This window comes from Microtus oregoni, unplaced genomic scaffold, assembly GCF_018167655.1.
Source record: "Microtus oregoni isolate MIOR12 unplaced genomic scaffold, Mior012 000013F_ref0000133, whole genome shotgun sequence".
Lineage (NCBI taxonomy): Eukaryota > Metazoa > Chordata > Mammalia > Rodentia > Cricetidae > Microtus > Microtus oregoni.
Window position 1 is genome coordinate 32,027,794 of NW_024543072.1, and position 15,595 is coordinate 32,043,388.

General features: G+C 48.5%; 1 protein-coding gene across 1 annotated transcript in view; it reads right to left on the bottom strand.

Moving 5' to 3' along the window:
* Fam78b (family with sequence similarity 78 member B) overlaps nt 1-15,595 on the bottom strand; it is an 88,619-nt gene that overhangs the window by 11,037 nt on the left and 61,987 nt on the right. Inside the window, exon 2 of the mRNA XM_041662939.1 lies at nt 663-1,558. Within this exon, the coding sequence (XP_041518873.1) occupies nt 1,036-1,558 (523 nt within the window). The 3' untranslated portion in view covers nt 663-1,035. The remainder of the gene's footprint in view (nt 1-662; nt 1,559-15,595) is intronic.

The window sequence follows — 15,595 nt, forward strand, 5'->3', positions numbered from 1 at the left end:
GTTGAAGTTAACCTATGTGGACTTATGGTGTACATACTATGTGTGTTTAAAGGCCATGGATGAACATTCAGGCACTACTGGCAAGACTTGTTGTTATGATCTCTGAATACTGGTGTGTGAGAATACATGTGCATGCACAGACGTGTACACTTCCTGTGCCCAAACAAGTCAGAGATTAAAACTCGAAAGTATCTTTCTCATTTGTGGAGATGTTCCCGAAACCCTGCAATGACAGGAGGCTGTACATCTTTGTAAACCAAGGGCTGGTGAGGAATCTGTAGTTGTAAACAAAGTCACAGACTGAGGCACTAAAAAACCCGGGAGGGACCCAGTGCCACAGTTACTGCAGAAAACAGGAACTACATAGCCAATACTGTGACTAACACTTAGAATGAACCATCTCTTTGGAACGAGAGTGTATGGAAGCAGCCAGTCTCCACTAGGGCTGCGGAGTCAGCACTTTGGACAGCTCCTAGGGCAGCTCTGAGACAGAGTGTTTACTTGTTCCCCTCCTTCCAGAGAACGTGCTGACGATCTGATCATCAACTAATATTTGATATTAATCTGTAGCAACAACTTCTTCTCTCTCCCCATCACCCAGTATCTTTCACCCAACTCCCCAACACCCTCCAGTCACACACGGGGGACTGTCTTACGAACACCTGGTGTGGATGTTTCCACGCGCGCTTCTAATTGGTTGGGAAGCAGCATCCGCCACAGGCACTGTTTAGTTTCATTTACCTCCCCTGCATCTCACAGGAAAGAAATGGTCAATAGTTCAAATAAAAGAATCATCCCGGTCAGCTGCAAAATATGGCTACTTGCATGGTAATCACAGCAAGTCTGTCAAATCAGTGATTTCTTTATTCCTAAGAGGAAGGGGCTTTTCCTAAGGGTTATGGTTCTACCACCCGAGGAGCAGCTGGACTCTTCACAAGCAGCTGCAGAGGCTGGCAAACCAAGAGGTCTGCTTTGGCTCAGAAACTCAGTTTGGCTCCTGCCACCCCTGGCAACACACAGCTGGGCAGTCCGCTTCTACTTAGGAGGTATCACCACCAGGGGCGGCCCCCGCTTGGGCCTCCACATGAGGACCTGGGCATCATTGGCATTGGGCTTCACGAGTGCGTTAGGGGGGATGGGTTCCATCCGGCTCAGAACCCGGGGCTGCTCCTGCTGAGTCCTGCCCACTAGCCGGGCCCGTTGCCCCAACAGTTGAAGAGGGTCCACTTCAATGTCCACTCTCATCCTCCACTTGATGGTCTGCAGAATGATCTTCTCCTTGGTGGTGGTGTTCATGGCTACCAGCCAGGTGGTAAAACTTTGGTCCCTCTTGATCCTGGTGAGAAGTGGCACGTTGCTGTCACTCACTGGCACTGCCCATGTCACGCTGGGGTAAAAGTTATCATTCATGCTGACGGAGAACCTGGAGATCTTGTTGGTGGGGCCAACCAGGGTCACAGTCTCTGTGGTGTTCCCGTACCAGGGGTAGCTCACCCCGTCTGAATCACTGATGGCTTTTACTCTCCCTTCCCTCAGATCAGGCAGTTCCCAGCTTGACCTGGCAAAGCAGAAGGGACACACAAGAAGAGGATGAATGAATTTTTTTTTTTAAAGTTGGACAGGTGCCCATCACTTTACTAACACAGACAAATTGGGCAAAATGGGAAATTGGGAGGGGGAATTTAGGCCATAAAGTTATACGCTGGGCTGTATCAGGATTAAATGAGAAAAAAATAACCAATCAAATTGAAATTAAAAATAAAACGCAGTTCCAAAGTAAGTTAAATAAAAGCCTAGCTGACCCAATGGAAAAGCCCAAAGGAACATCAATGAGACCACCAATAGTTATCTGCTCATTGGGATGGTTGAGAAGAGCGGTGCAGAGGTCACCCATGACAGGATGCACATTCATGGGGAGAATGTGTTTGAATAAGGTTTGACACCCAGAACAGGTGATACAAAATTTAACTTGAAAGGATGGAACAGAAGGAGAAGAGAGGAGGGGTAAAAGAGGTGAGGGTCAACATTATATTAATTTCTTAGAAAAGCCACAGTAATAGAATATCTATTCAACAGAGCATCTTTAAATTCTACCATGAAACCAAACTAGCACTCAGAAAACAGGTCAAAGAAAAGCCATGATGGAGCACTGGCTACTTTCCCCCTAAAGCTAACATGCTTTGTGGGAACCGCTATGGCTGGCAGCTCACGTGCTGCTCTCCCCTGGGCTTAGTGTCCTGGAATCTTTATCGCCATGATTGTGACCTTGGCATTCTGAGTACCTGTTTACTCTTCCTGTCCATTTCCCATCCTTACACAGAATGACAGAGGAGCACATGTGGCCATTCTTAGCCCACGTATCTCCTCCCAGGGTATGTTGTGTATATCAATGATAATCATAATGATCATGACTGATAGTTACAGAGCACCTACCTCATCCCAACCACAGTGTTATGTACTCTGTTATCACAGTTTATGTTCAAAAGATTCCACACTGTAACTGGATTTTCTTTTCTTTCTGTCTTTTTTTTTCCAAGAGAGGGTAGAGGTTTAAAAGCATTGGTATATATCGTGTCCTATAGATTCTACAGACTCTAAGAGGTTAGATTGTCTTACTCTGGAGTCTGTGATTTTGATCATTGTATCATACTACTTCCAAGTACCCATGGTAAAGAAAACCTATGCTGTACAATGATCTAACTAACAGCCCCTAGCACAGTCATGGGGCATTTGACTGGACCCTAATAGTGACATTCTACGTATTTCCACCCCCGGAACCAGGAACGACAGCAATGCTTGGCAATAATGCTTATAAGTCAATAATTAAAGAATGGTGAGTTTTCCATTTATTAGCTAAGAGGTGATGGCCTTGTTTGATATACAGTTCTTCCTCTCCAGAGATAACAGAAGATCTGGCAGGGCTTACCCAAATGGTAGAAAAGGGAGTTACTTGCTCAAGCTGACACTGATGATGTCTCAGCATCCCCTACTAGGGAACATGGAAACACTGCTGCTTCTGGCTACCCCCACGGTACTTTCTATGCCAGTCACCCCAGCATAAGTGAAGGGAAGGCTGGACCGCCTGGGGAGGAGGTGAGCCCGCAGCTGCAAGAGGCTTTTCTCTTGTCTTCATGCCCTCGATGACTGTTGAGAATAATTGTAGTGTATTATGGTTGGCAGAAGCTAAGTGACAGAAACTGACCTGATACAAAGTCGAAGAGAGCTCATCTTACTGTGCATGCTGGTGTGCTGTGCCAGGCGGAGCCCCCAGATCTATCTGTAGCTCCCAGGCTACCCTCCCTCCCTCCCTCCTTTCCTTCCTTCTTTCTTTCTTTTCTTTTCAAGACAGGGTCTCCCCATATAGCCCTAGCTGTCTCTGAACTTGCTATGTAGACCAGGCTGGCTTTGAACTCAGAGATCTGTGTGCTTCTGCCTCCTGGGATTAAGAGTGTTCACCACCATGCCTGGGGGCACTTCTAATATATATTCCTCTCCTGGCTCTCTTTGAAATTCATGAACTCTTTTTAAAACCAACTGTTGTCACACACATATATATTCCTAAATACAGTGGTATATATATTTATATATTCACATTTTACTGTACAGAAATGAGTGTGTTGTTTGAGTGTAATATAATTATGCATGAGTTAGCATGGTAGAGAACCAACTGGCTAATCTGCTTGCTGGGTTCATGTAATGACAACATTGGAGTCATTGTGTCCCAACTAAGGGGCCAAGACAATGTCATCACTAGATATTATTTCCAAACCTCAGTTTTTATTTTTCTTAGTAGTCATTGTGACACTTTCTGAGTGGCTGGGGGACAGGCATTCCCAGCAGTGCCAGATCAGGCTTGCTCCCTGCCCCTCTCACAGCCAACTCTGCTGTGTCCAGTCTGGAGAACTCTGTTTCCAGTGGATGTGCTTCTTATTCCACTACAATGCTGACCTTTTCGGGACTGTGTACCCTGATGGTCAATCCAATTCCTTTGGCTATGATGGAGTTACAATTTACATTTTGCCTTTATCTCCCTGCCCAGAGCCAAGGGCAGAGACCTGAGACCACACTCTCGAGGACAGCCAGGTTGGAAGATAATCAAATTTAGTTTGGTTCCAGGTTTTCTCACAAATGGAGATGGTGTAATGAGGAGCACAAGTGTGCCTGTCTCAGAAAAGAAGGAAGAGAGTGGCCTCATAGGATGCTCTGGAATGCATGTATATCCTGAGCTTCTTAACCACCACACCCCAGCAAGAATGTATCTGGCAGAGCATAGGCTTGGCCTTGTGACCTTAGCAGGCTACACTTCTGTCTCATTTTGCTCCTGTCTTACAGTTGCTAAAGCTCAAAGTGGATCTCTCCTACAGCCCCATGGAGCCAATATCTACCTCCATCATGGAGGGGTGGCTTAACTTAGGAAATAACCAAACTCATCAAGAGTAAAACCTAGTGAAGGAGAATGGCTTTCTATCAGAAAATTATTGCATTTTTATTTCTTATATGAAAATTAGATATTTATTCCCAGACAGTGGCTTGAAAGAGCCTGGCCTATAAAATGCATAACTGGTTTATGTAGAAGATGAGATGGCAATGGTTTTCCCAGAGGTCCTTTTTAAGTTTCAACAGTGGTCGCCTGGAGTCCCTTGGTGGGTGTTAAGAGGATGTCTGTGATCAGGATGCTGAAGCACTTCAGATCCCGCATGGTCCAAACAGAACTCCCCATCACCACCTCAGAGCTGGACCTTCCCCTCTCTGCTACATCCAACCTTTCAGGTCAGAAGTGAGGGCTGTATTTGACCTTCCCACCCCTCACAGAGACCACCACAGCCGCCACTCAGCATCTTGTGACTTTTGCCGCACAAGTCTTGTGTGGATTTACTTCCTTTTCTCTGTCTACTGCTCACAGCTTTCACATAATCCAAGCCTTTAGCATCTCTCCTAAACGGTCTACTGTCGTGCCCCACTAACTGTGTTCAATGCTGATCCCCACCCCCCTGCCCACCGCCACTTCATCGCATAAGTTCTCAAACTTGTTTGCTCTATACATAAAACGTTTCTATGACTCTTTTACATGAAAATCACTGGGTCACTCATAGGATAAAATCTGAGTTCCTTACTGGCACAAATCTGGCTCAACGTGACCTGTCCTCTCTGATCCCACGTACACTGCTGTTTTTCTCCTTCACTCCTTAGCTCCTGCCGCACCCTTTGCTCACACTGCTCTTCCTCCTAATAAAAATCCCCTGTATCTATCCACTCGCCCGCTGGAACTCATCATGAGCCACTCCCCCACAGGAGGAGCACGATTCCCACCATTGACAGGTGCCAGATTCCATCTTAACTTTTAGTTTTTATGTCTCTTTCTTCATTAGACGTCAGTTTCCTGGGAACTGTGGCTTACTTTTGAATCCGCACCTAGCACATAGCTGGCATGCAACTAAAACTTACTATTTCCTGGATGGATCCACTTCCGTGATTGTATGAGCACCACAAACCAGATTCAGTCTGTTAAACACCGCCCCACCTCAGACAGAGAGACAATATGAACTTAGGAGGAAGGATGGGGAGCGAGGTCTGAACCTGGGAGGAATTAGGTCTGGGAGGGAGTAGAAAAGGTAAATATAATCAGAATACATTGTATGCATCTCAAAGAATTAATAAAATATATTCTAAAACCTTAATATTTCTCAAAGGATTAAATATTGTATTTGGATCATTTTCATGCCTTCATGTGTGGGGCTTAATAGAACTTGCACACGACAGAACCTTTTATCACAGCTCTACACTTTAGATACTTGCTCGCTTCTAAAACCCCAACATCTATTATTCATCTAGAATCTATAATTAGGATAGCTGCACACCTTGCACTGAAAGTTATTTGTCTTCGGGGGAGGCGAGCCACACTTGAAATGAGTGAATTAGTAAGCATGAATGTATTTCAGAGACTATTTTTGCCAGCACACAGCAAACATATGAAAACGAGTAGCAAAACTCCCAAGTGCGACCGGCTCCGGATGTGTAGAGATCCACAAAGGCAGAAGAGCTGGGGAGGCTCTGCAGAGGGAATGGGTTACCAGAGCTAAAGTCAAGCCTTCTCAGCTGGGAGGTTTCATCAAAGGCCAGGGTAACATCAAGCATGCGACAGAATGTCCAGGAAACAGAAGGGACAACTTGGGGAAGTGAACGGAGGAAAGAGTGAGAATGGAGCGGTGGCTAGGGTGGCCTCGGCTAGATGGGTGTCTTGAATAATGGGCTTTGGCATTCAGACTTCATCTGAGCAGCGGAGGGACTTGCACTGGAGGCTGCTGTGCCAGGGATGGTCAGGTTCCTCAAAGGAGAATTTGCGTGTTGGAGGGAGAGAGAGTTGGGATGAGTAGGAACATTTGCAACGCGGTAGGTAATATCTATTGATTATCTCTCTCTCTCTCTCTCTCTCTCTCTCTCTCTCTCTCTCTCTCTATTTTATTTTGAGACAGGGTCTCATGCAGTCCAGGCTAGACAAGATCATGCTGTGTATGATCTATGGATATCCCTCAACTGTGGATCCTCCTGCCCCAAGTGCTCAGATTATACAAGCGCTCTATCACTGAGCCTGGCTTACAGAATCTATAAGGAGCCTTCACCCAGGCTGAAGGTAAGGGAGGGGTACATCACAAAGCCACTAACTACCGAGGCAGATCCTCTCAGCTTTGGGGCCAATCACGTAGTACAGACACAAGAAGGGAGACAAACCCAAAGTGTCAGTCAGATGGGCCGAGACTGCATATGTCTATAGTGTTTATAGAGGGAACACGCTTGTGGTCTGTCTTTGACATCTTATCCTCATCTTTGAGCTCACCCCTAATGAGGTTTTAGGATTTAAACCTCCCAACTTCTCCACGGAAGAGCGAGACAGGGCCAAGCTTGCTGTGTCCTTTGCTCAGAATGCAGTGGCAGGGACATGGCGTATCTATGACACTCTTGGTTCATCCCTAGCTTACTCCTCTCTCCCAGGGTTCTCTGCTGGTCTTGCCGCACCTCTTAACAGTTAAACTTTGGAAAGCTCCATCATTTGTTCTTTCCTTTCCGTCTCTTTACGGTTTCTTAGGATCTTGCGGACCTCAGGCAAATCATTCTGTCAGCCTCAGGCTCCTCATGTGTAAAATGGGAAGAAAAAAAAGCTCCTGGCAATCCCTTTGTCTGAGAGTTATCGTAAGAATAGGACAGAGTGTTGGCGTATGCACGAACGCTTTGTAAAGTACACCGTTCTCTGCCTGTATTAGTTATTATCTCACTCCTCGCTTTCTCCCACGACCTTTCTCTTCACTGTGATAAACAGTGTTTTCATTTTAAACAATCAGCCATTGACCCAAAGCTCCCAGCTAACGTGCCCGCCAATGCGCCTAATAATGAAAACATCGATTATGGCAACCTTCACGCTTTCCGTCTCTCTTTTAGAAGAAGCAGATCTCAACCCCACAGCTCACACTAAACATTTCCCTCAAATGAGCTGTCCCTGAGCACACTCTGACCTGGCCAGTGTCCCCAGTGTGAACTAGGGCCTGGACCGGGCAGCTTCTCCAAGAAGGACCACTCTCCACTCCTAATCCCGGGAAACCACTGAGGAGGTTGGGGCTGGGTAGCAGGGCTGGACAGGAAACTTGTTCAGTATCCAGCTAGGGAGGGTCAGAACTGGATGGCAAACAGAGGTCTGATTCTAAATTCCCCGCTTTCTCACAGGGCCTCTCCGGTGCTCAATGGCCCCAGACTCCTGGGCGTAGTAGTCATGGACGACCGAGACTGATGTGCACTGGTGTGGCCACATCAGCATCAAATACCGAGACATTCTCTCCTCCTCCTCACCGGGCCTTTTTCCTGGCTACCCAGGTTTACCTAAGCTTCCTTAGGTAACTGACCAACTTCAAGGGTTAATACAGGCAGAGCAGAGGGACACCACCATCCTCGTCTCCCTGTGAGGCTGAGATCAGTTCTGACAATGTCACCCCCTCACAGCTGACTGCAACATCCTCACTACTGGTACAGTTGTCGAACCACTGCGTGGAGCCTGGTCTTTAAAGGGTTAACCAGCTGCTGAGGCGAGGTGGGTAGTGAGGGGCTCAGACCCTCGCCCTTAACCTTTGCTGATGGAGCGATCATTCTGTGGAAGAGAATGGCACCCACTCTGAGGACTAAACTTTCCTACACAGGGTGTTGAAGACAGCACTGCGCTTCCCACCCAGGAGCCTCAGGCTCTCTGCCATCTCTGGTTCTGTAGCACCGCTTGCTCCAAACTCCACCCTGACAGGATCTGGCCTTAGTCCTTGTCAGGCTACTGAAGAGAAGAGAGGTATGGAGCAGGTGAGGGCTTGGCTCAGGGCTGTGGCGAAGGGGGCTGAGGTGGGGGGGGGGGCGGGGGCAACCACCCAGCCAAGGCACTGTGTGTCTCCAGATGAGTCACAAATCCCTCTGCCTCTGAGCAGCCACTCAACTTCTCAGCCACCAATTCCCAGCCCTGGCCCTGGCCCTGGCCCGTGTCCCAGTTCTCGGATGGTTTGCACCATGATTGCAGAGTAAGTTTTAAAATTAGGATTTTCCTCATTCTGCATTGTTTATGTCAGACTCCGAGAAGCCTGTAAACACCACCCGCCCACCGCCTGTTCTGCCTCCTTCCTTTCTGACCACATCCGCTTCTCTTTGGCACACAGGCAGACATTTTTTCCCCCCTTCTATGGCAGAAAAGAAAATTTCCCATGTTTTCCAAGATTCCACAGTCCTGGCAGAGGCCTCATGTTTAAGTGGAGGCTTCTCTCATTTCCCACCCTCATGCTCGGTTCTACTGACTTTCTCTAGCACCACACCTCCGGACGCGTTTATTCTTTAGTATGTGGAATCGTCTAGCCCACCTGGGACTCTACGGTCTCTGCTGACTTCTCTGTTTGACAGCGCTGCCATCTCAGGTCAGAGGCCAGTTTTCTGGGTCACGTCTAAGGATGGTTTGCCTCTGATTTCAGTGCTAAGCTTCTTGGAGCAGAGCACCCTTTCTTCCCATCAGCTGCACAAACTGGCAGCCTTGCTCATGGAAGGGTGCTTAGTCATGCCTGCAGGGCAATTCTGAGACCCAGCCTGTGTATCTTACAAGGACCATGCCCACAGGCCACACAACAAGCCCTTTTGGTCACTTAACATGGTCCCTTAACATGCACAAAGCTTAATGGTTGACAAGGAGTGATTCTTCCCCAGTCCTCAAGGAGCTCTAAGCCCATGGGGTGATGCTCTTTCAAAGAAGTAAAGCACTGTTCATGCATTGGTGCTGTGTGAGCCAAGAGGAGGCCATGGCTGGCACATCACAGGTGCTTGACAAGTGGGTACGAATATGTATGTTGTTCTTTTCAAATCAGTGTCGACTAACTGTGCCTGAGAGCCCCTGAAAGGAACTTTCTTCCCCTCACGCAGATGGAATTGGAGTGTTTCACTTTCCTCTGGAGGAGGTGGAAGGAGGGTAAACAGCCTCACCTTATGTATTATTCAGTGGGGACGCTGAAAAAGAGAAACGACCCAGTCATGGAATAAGAAGAAGACACATTTCTTTCAAATTCTTTTCACAAGGTTTTGGTGAGTACTTAACTTTGTTCCAACACTATGTTCAACTTTGTGAGTGACACAGACAATTTAGAAGACACACACACACACACACACACACACAAATACACACACACTTGCCCTCACTCACACTACAAACACCTTACAGGGGAAAGGTTACTCTCCTAAAACCGAGGTATGCTCAAAGACTATTGTTCATTTCTTTCTAGAGACTCCTGAGCTCGGACTCCCTGGTAAGCTCTTTCGCTCTGAATTTTCTCTCGCATCCAAGGGGGCAGAATACACACCCTAATGGGTAAGTCCTGGGTTAGCGCCTCTGTACTTTGATGCAAGACTTTGGTCATTGTGCTGACAGAGGTGGGTTCTGAGGACCACAATAGGCGTTGTGACTTCCAATAAAGACATGTGGTGTCTGTCCCCAAGAGATAAGCTGTCCATCTTATAACAAGATTCCACACAACTGGCTCTCCTGGGCTCCAGGGCCTCTGGGGTCCAGGGGACATCCCTGGGCCCAGGTGTCTAATGACTGTCCTCTCCAGGCTTCTAGTCCCTTGTCCCTTCAAAGTTTTCTGGACCGTCTGCAGCTGAGATGATGCTGTGGCCCTGAGTTCTGATGAATTTCTCTAAGTGCCAGATGTTGGATGGAGGTACCACTTCTGCCTGTGTACTATCCGGATCCCTGAAGTCAAGCTTCTCCTAGAGTCCCTGATATAATCTAGGGATCCATAGCTCTTAACTATGACACTCAACTTACTTGAATTCCCACCCCCTACTTTTGGTACTTGGTCACTAACTGGGAGGAGATGCGGCTCATTTATTTGCTTTTACAACATCCACGTGGGATTCCTGGTATGAAATCCTTTGGCGGGTCCTTAGAAGTGGACATTGTGGGGTCTCCCCATTTACCCTGCTGTAGTTTGCTGACACAGTCTGGGTCTGCAATCTCACTGCCTGCTTAAGCATAGAGCATTTGCTGTGGAACTCTTTATAAAGGTATGGCTAGGGTTTTGTGGTTGAATGCAATGGTCCCAATCATCTGTTGGTGACAATGAACACAGCGAGAATGGTTAGAGGTGGGCTCTGAGCAACCCTTAGGGGAAGGGGAGCCACTTTGTCAAGCCTTGACACCTGGACCTAAACTGCATTAGCTTTAAAAGCTGAGGTCAGAATGTGTTTCTTCAGATTAGCTGGACCAGAAGTACTTGTGATTTCCCCCAACTGATTAAGAAGAGCAAATCTTCAAAGCCAAGAACGTATTGATGAAGACACAGTTGTCAGATCTCCAGATGCAAAGGGAGCCATTAGACGTTTATGCACTGAATAAACAAAGCAGAGCAGTTTCCTGGACCCCCAGATGGCAGCAGGGGAGCAGGGACACCACTAGAACAGGACAGAGTTTTCACCCTTCTCCTGCTTCAGTGGCCATCAGTGATCCAGGGAGAAGTGACCACTACTAGGCCATGCTCACTGTCACTGTGCTTAAACCAAGCTTCTCTGAACATAGCCACAGGAGGCTCACAGATCGCCTGGCTGCTCTATACCATGGGGAAGAGAGGTGATGCCCCCCTCGTGTCCTTGCCACCCCCCTTATGGAAAGGACAAAGTGGGTCAGGCTCCGTCAAGAGACATTTGTTTTCGGGCAAACAGAGTGGGGAAAGGATGAGCAAAAAGTCTGGAGGGCCAGAATAGAGCCTGGCAAACTCTAGTTCTGGGTCCCCAAGTCAAGGGTGGCCCTGAGGAGGGACAAGATCTGCGGACCTTGGGGTCAAGGAGTTTAGGCTGAGGCTCCTTGGCCTCAGTGGTCTAGCAGACTTCCAATGTCTGGAAGCCAAGAAACGAAGTCAAAGTCAGAGAAATCTGTTTACTGGCACAAGAACAAGGCTGAGGGAACCACAGAGCTAAATATCTGTGGTTACTAAGTTGAGATCATCAGGGCAGATAGAGGGCAGAACCCTCAAAAGTCAGGTATTACGATATTGCCACTACTGATATTTACTGGAGGCTACCATGTGCCACGCATCCTACTAAATGGTCCACACAACAACTTTACAGCAGGCATGTCGCTATGTTTTCTTTCATAAGGGAGCTGAAGCTCGGGAAAATCCGCTCAACGATGTCACAAAGTAAGGATGCGGCAGAGATGGGAGTGGCCTGACACAGACTCAGCAGCCCCCTAGACACACTCTTCGGTCAGTATCAAAGGCTGTCACAGCCACTCCAGGCCTGGGCCCTCTAACCTTATCTTTCCCCACCATCCCCGAAGCACTGATTCACCTTCATAGGAAGTGTTAGAGCTGAGGCATGTTCCCAGGGGAGGCCAGTGCTCCTGGGAACATTTCCTGTGTCACTGGTACCAAAGGTGGGAGGGTGGAAGGTGTTTCAGTTCCAGGCTGATTGGTACCCAGGAGGGAAAGGAGGGTGTAGGAAGGGGCTGGGCTCATGCATGCGTACTTCAGAGCAAGGCAGGCATGGGGAAACAGAAGGATGGAGGTCTAATGGCAGAGATTTGAAAACCAGGCTTTATTGTTTTCATTAGCTTTCCACTTGGTGTTCGCAGCATGTAGCACTTCGCTGTCTGCTGGGCAGGGCCACAGATGTGAGTGAGGGATCATTGGCTGCAGCACAGCCTGGGCAGGAACTACCAGGGGGCTCACATCTGTGCGTGCCCTGATGACAGAACCATGGTAGTGTCCCATCAGCACCCAGAGTGGGTACATGGTTACAGTGGGCAGAGGCTGGGGGGCCACCCTGACACACAGGCAGGGAATTTAGATGGGAGGCCCTGGCAGCTATTGCAGATGCAAATGGCTCAGGGACTTGCTCTCTCTCACTTAATCTACTGTGACACCCTTGGTGGCTACTCTAGTGCCACCCCCATCTTGCGAAGGAGGAAACCGGGCCTGAGAGAGCTTGCGTGATGTCTAGGATGACAGCTGGAGTTAAGTCACTGTGGCAGTATCCTCATTCATGCGTTTGCAAAGCCCCCAGGGAGGGAAACTAGCGTTCCTTAAGCCCACCATCCTTCACCCACTGCGCCATGCTGGCGGCTTACTTGGTGCTCCACAGTTCTGGTGGGTGGGGGCAAAGCTAGCCTTGTCTTGCAAATGCTGTAGCTTGGGTGGAGGGGGGACAGGTGACTTTGGTCCACTGGCTCAGCTGTGTCAGAGCTGAGACTCAGATCCACGAGGGAGACCCCCACATGACTGACACAGCTTTCCATTTCTACAAGCTGCATTATTTATTCGCGTCCTCCCATCCGCTATGCTTGTGGATCGATGGGCTCAGCCCTTTAACAAGCAATTATTTAAGCTCTATGTGTCCAAGGTGGTATGTGGAGAGGGACACAAAGATGCCCGTGACCTGATTCCTGGCAGGCGTAGGTCCTGTATCAGTGACCACAGAGAATGGACGGATGAGAGGTGTGCTAGGAAGACAAGAGGAGGTTCTGGGTGCCAGGCACAGCAGGCTACATCAGTGTGTGCTGCTGCTCCACTCCCTGGGGTTCAGAGGTAGTCAGCTCTTAGTAAGAGCCAGGCTGCAGGTTCTCTGAGCCCATTCTGCTCGCCTTCAAAGGCTCAGGGCGCTGGCTTTTGTCCTTGGGTGGATCATCTCTGCTCTGGTGATTCTGGTGTCAGTGTGGGAGCCAGCAGGGGAGTCAGCAGGCAACACAGGTCTCCAGAACCTCGCACTATTTAGATGTTATATTGAAATCAGGACCGCCTTCAGTGGGGGCCCATCAAACTGCGGAGGGAATTTGAGGCACACCAGCATGCCAGGACACCTGCAAGATGCTTTTTTCTACTTATGTCTCCCCTGGGGACTGTGTGCAGACCATGCTGGGTGGGGCAGAAACAGTGTTGGCTTCGGAAACAGTACTGGGTCTGTGTTCTGGCCTGTTACTAGGCTATATAACTTTATCACTGAGGCTTTACCCAGCCTCAATGTCCTAAGCTGATAAAACAGGATAGTATTGTCCTCTTACAGGGCACCATGTGACACAGTGGAGTGTTAGATTATGCATATGATTCTCAGGCTTTATCAAGTGGTGTCCAGCCGTGTGGACAGGCCATCCCCACCACTTGATTCTTTCTTATGGGCTTTCTAGTTTCCTTTCTTCCTGATTCTGGAGGGCTGTGTGCTTTATCCCACAGCACGTGGTTACCCTAGGGTGGGAGGCGGAGGGAGTGACAAGGAACTAATCTGAAATTGGGCTGGGCAGGTGACCTTCCCAGTGTGCGTCTCCTGAAAGATTTCTTATTGTCACCAGAGCACAGCACAAGCCCTTAATTTGTTCCTCAGAGACCTGCACAGTCTAGTTCCCGACAACACCCCTGGCTTCTTCTCCTTTCACGCTCTCCCATGCTCTCAGCACTCTCCTGCCGTTGGCTTCTCACACAGTTCTTGTACAAGTCAACCTCTGCCCCAGGGCCTTTGTGTGTGCCCCAAAGTACCCTTTCCCTGCCGCTCAATTGGTTAACAGTGAGCAATCCATGGGTAAGTGTGAGTTGAAGTGTTAAGAATCACTTCCTCTGGGGCACCTTCCTTGATCCACCTACCTTTATCTTTCTACACTGAAATAAATTAGGTCTCTTTTAGAACTCCATATTTTTCTGATTTGTGCACCCAAATGCCATTTCTAGTTACACAGTAGAGTATAAATACACCCATTTATAGCTTACTGTCTGTTTCCTCTGGGGGAAATATGGCAGAGACCATTGGGGAAGCAATGGGGTCAGCGAAGAAGGGCAGCATGGTAGTGCAGGCAGGGCAGCAGGGACTCGGAGGGAATGACAGTAAGAAGTCCGAGAGTGGGCTGTGTGCCTTTAAGGCTTTGGGGCACAGTTATGAAGGTGGCTGTGCTGTGAGATTCCAAGAAGACAGCAGGTGGGGAGCCCTTAGCGATGCTGAAGTGAGGGGCATCTAGCATTTTCTGAGAACTCAGAAACAGGCAGAAAGCAGGAGAGGGCTCCATGGAGGGGTCTGACATCATCCGTATGGGATGGATGGTCCTGAATCACAGTTATCTGAGAGGACAAGAACTTCAGCAGTGCCCCTTGGACTCAGGAGGAGGGAGTTGTCTGGGGGAGACAGGACTTTGCTAACAGCAGAGTACAGGGGTTCAGGGCCAATAGCCTCCTTTCATTTGCAGTCGGCAGCCCTCGGCTAGACCCCTAGATCCCATTCCTGCTGTCTAGGAACCACACCAAGTCCCTGGTTCTCCCGGCAGCAATTAGAAAACTGAGCAGCAGAGGCAGGGGAGGACAGAAAGCCAAACCGGAAGCTGGTAATTGCCGACTGCAGAAGCAGCTGGTTAAAATGAAAGAGTTCAGACCCAGGTTAGTTATATAAAGCCCTTCTCATCCTTCCCAGAGTCCTGTAGTTCCCCTCAAATGTCCACTCTAGGGTCATGAATTCTCAGCCCACATTAGAATTGGAAAATAGAGAACTCTCCTACACACACACACACACATGCACGCACACACACACATACACACGCCACTTTTTAGGCCTCCTGTACACACAACCAGAAGTGATTTCTCTATATCTCCAGGCAGAGGCCAACAAGACCACTAAGACCATCTGCTTTTCTCATTGATAGATGGGCTTGCAACTCTGGACAGGCCGAGAGCAACACTGCTCCCCTGAAAATAATCCCTTACTCAGCTATGAGCACAGGCTGAAAGGTGCAAGCCAGCAGGGCAATGGGTGTCACGAAGCCAGTACTCCAATGCCAATGTAGTGAGAGTCATTTAAGATCAAAAGGTTGCCAAGCCCTTCTTTGGCTACAACCAACTCTACTGGAGAGAATATAGGCCCAGTCAAAATGAGTAATACAGAAAAGCGCTTCAGAGAGAGGGTTCATTTGACACCAGCTCACTGATTCTTGATTCCTTACAATGCGCTTGGCATCCGTGTATGTGAGGCACCCCAAGACTCATGAGACAGTGTTCTTGCTCTGACAGAGAACCTCCCTTATCTGGAGAGCAAAGACTTATAGAAATCACATAAATACAACATA